The sequence below is a fragment of the Clarias gariepinus genome, chromosome 8, assembly GCF_024256425.1.
Source record: "Clarias gariepinus isolate MV-2021 ecotype Netherlands chromosome 8, CGAR_prim_01v2, whole genome shotgun sequence".
NCBI lineage: Eukaryota > Metazoa > Chordata > Actinopteri > Siluriformes > Clariidae > Clarias > Clarias gariepinus.
Window position 1 is genome coordinate 6123648 of NC_071107.1, and position 6353 is coordinate 6130000.

At 37.0% G+C, this 6353-nt stretch overlaps 1 protein-coding gene across 10 annotated transcripts in view; it reads left to right on the plus strand.

Annotated features, from left to right (window-relative positions):
* The first annotated feature begins 393 nt into the window (after positions 1–393).
* Positions 394–6353, plus strand: part of tenm3 (teneurin transmembrane protein 3) — a 277382-nt gene continuing 271422 nt past the window's right edge. For all 10 annotated transcript variants that reach the window (XM_053501433.1, XM_053501434.1, XM_053501435.1 and 7 more), the window contains exon 1: positions 394–670. In XM_053501433.1, the coding sequence (XP_053357408.1) occupies positions 412–670 (259 nt within the window). In that variant the 5' untranslated portion in view covers positions 394–411. The remainder of the gene's footprint in view (positions 671–6353) is intronic.

A 6353-nucleotide genomic window follows, 5' to 3' on the forward strand; every position in this document is an offset into this window, starting at 1 on the left:
CGTAATAGAATAATAAATGAGCTCAGCACACACACACACACACACACACACACACACACACACACAGAGCAAAATGTAGGGTGTATTTGTGAATCGTGGAATGATGAAGTGTACGGCTGAGTGCTGTTCTGACCTCTGCTTCACACTCTCATCTCTCTCTCTCTCTTTTCTCTCTCTCTCTCTCTCTCTCTCTCTCTCTCTCTCTTTTCTCTCTCTCTCTCTCTCTCTCTGTCTCTCTCTCAGGTGAACGGTGGCTCTAAGCAGACCGACACAGAGATCGAGTGACTGTGTGTGTGTGTGTGTGTGTGAGAGAGAGAGAGTGTGTGTGTGCGTGTGTGTGAGCGTGCGTGCGTGCGTGTGTGAGTGTTTGTGTATGTGTGAGAGAGAGAGAGACACCGTCATGCGCGCAGGATGGATGTGAAGGAGCGCAGGCCGTACTGCTCGCTGAGGGAGAGTCGCAGAGAGAAGGAGAGACGCTACACACACTCGTCCGGGGGAGAAAGCGACGAGTGCCGCGTCCCCACGCAGAAATCCTACAGCTCCAGCGAAACACTCAAAGCCTTCGAGCACGACTCGCAACGCCTGCTGTACAGCGGCCGCGCGAAAGAGAGAGAGCACAGAGACACGGACGAGTACAGCCGGCCAGGTGTGTGTGCTCAGACACACATAAGTACGTACACACGCACACACACACACACACACACACACAGATTTAGGTGGAGCTATAGCAGGATGGAAGTGAGAGACAGAAAGAGGACGGGCGAGCGAGTGATACAGAGAGAGATAAAAAGAGAGAAAGAGTGAGAGAGAGAGCAGAAAGAGATTCTGTAATATACTGAGAGAAATAAAAAGGTCAGAGAGTGTAGGAGAGAGAAATACAGGCTGATAGAGAGACAGAGAAAAGACTTGAAGGAACAGATAGAGGCATCCTGTACTGTATATAAAAAATATAGTTTAAGAAAGGAGGAGAATAAAATAGAGAGAGAGAGAGAGATATGAAAAGATGGAGAAAGACAGACTGAAATGCTAAGAGAGAGAGACACAGATGGGCAGAGAGAACGACAGGCTGGTGTAGAACGAGCAAGATGGAGAAAAAGGAGGGAAGAAGGGAAAGAGAGCAAGAGATGGAAAGATAGAGAAAGAGACAAAAACGAGAGAGAGAGAGGGAGCAAAAAAAGGAAGAATGATGAACAAAAATGTGAAGGTATATAATCCGGGAAGATACAGAGAGAGAAAAGAAAAAGGGTGAAGTGAAGTGAAGTGAAGGATGAACAGAGAGAAAGAGAGAGAGAGAGAGAGATGGGATATAAAATATAGAGAAAAAGAAAAACATTTATGATAAAATTAAAGAAAGTGAAAGAGGTTAAGACAAACCTTGAGAACAAAAGAGGGTGAGAGAGAGAGAGAGGGGAAATATCTAGAAGTAAAAAAAGAGAAACAGAGAGAAAAGTAAAAAATAATAGAAAGATACAGAGAGAGGAAAAGAAAAAAAAAGATGACGGTGTGAAATATAAACACAGAGAGATGAAGAGAGAGAGGGATTCAAAAACCTGTAGCAGTTTCCGTGTTACAGCACGTCCTTATTACACAGGTATTACACTGTAATAACCCCCTCGCCTCATAATAACCCCTCGCTTCAGCCGTCGCCATGGAAACGGGAGCGCACCTTACAGGTAGCAAACATACCGCAAAAAAGCCATCAGCTAAAGTGCAAATTAACCTGATGGATAAAATATATGCAGTTTTCTGCTGGAGATATTCACTTGATAACACACACACACACACACACACACACACACACACACAGATATAATGATCCATGTTTAATTATTACTTTTATTTCATTAATTTATTTTAGTTAATCAGTAAAATCTTCTCATTAGTTCATATTCCTATGTGTGTGTGTGTGTGTGTGTGTGTGTGTGTGTGTGTGTAAAGGTTAGGCATCCGTTATCCATCAGTGTGGTGCTCTCGGTTCTGTTAAGTGTGTTTATTTTAGAAAGCAGCTGCAATGACATCAGATTACATACGGCCATAAAACAGTGTGTGTGTGTGTGTGTGTGTGTGTGTGTGTGTGTGTGTGTGTGTTGATCACATAAAGCCTGTGCAAAGTGTTTACCAGTGTATGTAAGAGTGTGTGTAAATCACATATAGCCTGTGATAGTGTGTATGCAGTGAGTTATTTAGTTGGTAAAGGTGTGTGTGTGTGTGTGTGTGTGTGTGTGTGTGTGTGTGTGTGTGTGTGTGTGTGTGTGTCACTTATAGCCTGTGTTTGTGTGTATTCAGTGAGGTAGTTACTCGAAAAAGGTGTGGCGCTCGCGCTGGGCATGCGGCAGAGTTCAGCGTGTTGGTTTATGTGTGTGTGTGTGTGTGTGTGTGTGTGTGTGTGTGTGAAAGAAAGTTCCAGAAGAGGTCATTAGCAGTTCATGGATCACTCACACACTCGAATTAAGACTTCATAAATATTTCACCACAAAGAGCGTAATTGCTTAATTATCTTATCATGTAGGATTTCATTTGCACTAATTGGTGCTCATTTGGAATTTATACGCTTTCCATCGAACTCCTGCGCAACTTCAATTATTTCTGCAGCTAATGGTGCGTTTACTTTCGCTTTAATAGATCACAGATTGTTCTTTTCTTTATTAAAACGCTCAAAGTTTCACACCAACATTAAAACTGTGAAAAAAATAAAACATCTCATTTATAAACTCTTACCTTCTTCCTCCTTTATTCCATCACTTTATTCCCTCCTCCATTAATCCACACACTCGTCTGCTCTGCCTGTCTGCACTCATCATTACCATATTCCTTATCGATTAATACGTCAATGAGAATAAATTAACAATTAATAGCAGAATTAATCGACTCTCAGTTATTCTAACGCCTATTAAAAGTTCCAAATAAATAATTGTGATTAAATTTGCATAAATTTAATTATAGCCAATGCTACTAAATGCTACATCACACTTTTGTTACACAGTCAGAAAGATATAAAGATAGAGAAACTAGGACTCGTTATAATATTTAAGTACTTAGTCACATGAATAGGGTTCGTTATAATAATTAAGTAGTCACATGACTAAGGATTATTATAATATTTAAGTACTTAGTCACATGACTAGGGATCGTTATAATATTTAAGTACTTAGTCACATGACTAGGGATCATTATAATATTTAAGTACTTAGTCACATGACTAGGGATCGTTATAATATTTAAGTACTTAGTCACATGACTAGGGATCGTTATAATAATTAAGTAGTCACATGACTAGGGATCGTTATAATATTTAAGTACTTAGTCACATGACTAGGGATCGTTATAATATTTAAGTAGTCACATGACTAGGGATCGTTATAATATTTAAGTACTTAGTCACATGACTAGGGATCGTTATAATATTTAAGTACTTAGTCACATGACTAGGGATCGTTATAATATTTAAGTACTTAGTCACATGACTAGGGATCGTTATAATAATTAAGTAGTCACATGACTAAGGATTATTATAATATTTAAGTACTTAGTCACATGACTAGGGATCGTTATAATATTTAAGTACTTAGTCACATGACTAGGGATCATTATAATATTTAAGTACTTAGTCACATGACTAGGGATCGTTATAATATTTAAGTACTTAGTCACATGACTAGGGATCGTTATAATAATTAAGTAGTCACATGACTAGGGCACATTATAATATTTAAATACTTAGTCACATGACTAGGGATCGTTATAATATTTAAGTAGTCACATGACTAGGGATCGTTATAATATTTAAGTACTTAGTCACATGACTAGGGATCGTTATAATATTTAAGTACTTAGTCACATGACTAGGGATCGTTATAATAATTAAGTAGTCACATGACTAGGGCACATTATAATATTTAAGTACTTAGTCACATGACTAGGGATCGTTATAATAATTAAGTAGTCACATGACTAGGGCACATTATAATATTTAAGTACTTAGTCACATGACTAGGGATCGTTATAATATTTAAGTAGTCACATGACTAGGGATCGTTATAATATTTAAGTACTTAGTCACATGACTAGGGATCGTTATAATATTTAAGTACTTAGTCACATGACTAGGGATCGTTATAATATTTAAGTACTTAGTCACATGACTAGGGATCGTTATAATAATTAAGTAGTCACATGACTAGGGCACATTATAATATTTAAGTACTTAGTCACATGACTAGGGATCGTTATAATATTTAAGTAGTCACATGACTAGGGATCGTTATAATAATTAAGTAGTCACATGACTAGGGCACATTATAATATTTAAATACTTAGTCACATGACTAGGGCTTATAATATTATTATAATATGTGAGTCAGTAACAGATCTGTTACAGAGTCGACACAAGTAAAGATTCTGCGATTAAAAACGGCAAAAGCTTAAAGGGTCAGTAAATTCAGTACATGTTTACACCTACAGGACATCTTCTCTTCCTTACCTCCAGTATTTAATTTGCATAATACTCCAGTAAAGTATAAATATTCTAATGTATGACTTTTTGTACAGAGAGCACCGCAGTAGAATTACTCATGTGCTTTCTAGCTTCGCAGATTTCTGACTGGAATGCTTATCCAGAATTTATTCAATTAATTTATTTTAGTAATTATTAATAATAATAATTATATATATATATATATATATGTGCTACACAGCTCAGTAACACACACACACACACACACACACTGCTTCCTATTGCGCTAAATTCTTTTCGTAAGGTTGCTTCACAACGCGGCCATAAACGTTAATCATAAATAAATTATTCAGCACTTTACAAACTCGCACGCAGCTAATTACTGGTAACAATTAACTGCAAAATGTGCAAAATGATTACATCCAGATTAAATAGGGGGAATTTATTTATTTATTCATTTATTAGACATGGAATCTTGATTCCTTTTCTTTTTTTGGTTTTGTTGTGAATGAATCGCTCTTTTTATCGCCATTTTTTGTCTCTCTCTGCCTGTCTCACGCCTGGCTTATCTTAGGACATGGGAATGTCAGGTGTGTGTGTGTGTTTGTGTATGTGTGTGTGTGTGTGTGTGTGTGTGTGGTTATGATCCAGAGCCAGAGATTTGCCTAATGAGCAGCGAGAACCTCCAGCATGTCCTGAGGTCACGTAAAGGTGTTCGGTGTAAAGAAGGTTTGTTTTGAGGAAGCATTAGGACTTCCCGCATGTTTGGGTTTTATTATACAGTGAATAATTCAGCTATTTTGTGTCGGAATAAATAATTTCACATTTTTAATGAAATAATTCATATCACCCTCCAAAAAAAATGCCTAAATGCACTCCATAAACATGTATTCATTTGTTTGTTTGTTTGCATGACATAATTTACTAAAACTGAATCTATTTTGTTAATCAGAACACAGCGTAAAAAGGATCGGACTAAAACTCAATTATAGGATTATTTTGTTACACAGTATAAAGGAAATTTTTATTCTAACTCTTATTGCGGAATAATATGAGCAGGATCTGGAGTGTAGTTCACCAGTGTGACTTTTATATCACTTTTATTACTATTATTAACTTATTTTAAATAATTAATATTAATAATTTGTGAATAATGTGCTTATCTTGTATTAATCCTAATATACCAATCTCTGACCTTTTTAGAACATTAACCTTAATAAAATAATTAATAGTTGATTTACTTCTTATTTGTTTGTTTATGTTTATTATAATTTTCTGTGGATTATTTAAGAAGACGTCCTTTATTTTCCTGCTGCATTTTTTCTCCTACTTTTTTTAAAAATGTACACCACCTGTATACTTAGACCTTCCACTTTATTAGGAACACCGTTAGCCTTTACTCTCCTCACATCATACAACATAACGGGGTAAAATTGTAATCTTATAAATTTAGAGCCGAACTGTTTTGCGAAATTAATTCCTTTAGTTATGTTTAGACGTTCGAACGCGTCTCTATTCTGTCTGTACAAATAACAAACATTAGGACGAAACATTCCCTGCTTTCTCCTCTTTTTTATTATTATTATGACTCTTTCTTTTGTATTTAAACACACTGATTAAATTTTCCCCCGTGACCTCATCTGCTGTAACTAGAGGTCGCCCCCATGGGTGTAATTGCTCTGCTCTGTTGTTCTCTGGAGGGGCGTGGCTCAGCACGAGCTCATTTGCATAGACACTGACCCAGCATGTTTGCAGGAGGAGTGAAACTGAGGTTCGTCTCCTGGAGGTCACACGTTGTGCTGCTGACACACGACAGGCTGATCAGATTAAAGGTGTCTCTAATAGATTAGACAGTGAGTGCAGATCACTATAATGCATTTTTATTGCTTTATCTCTCCGT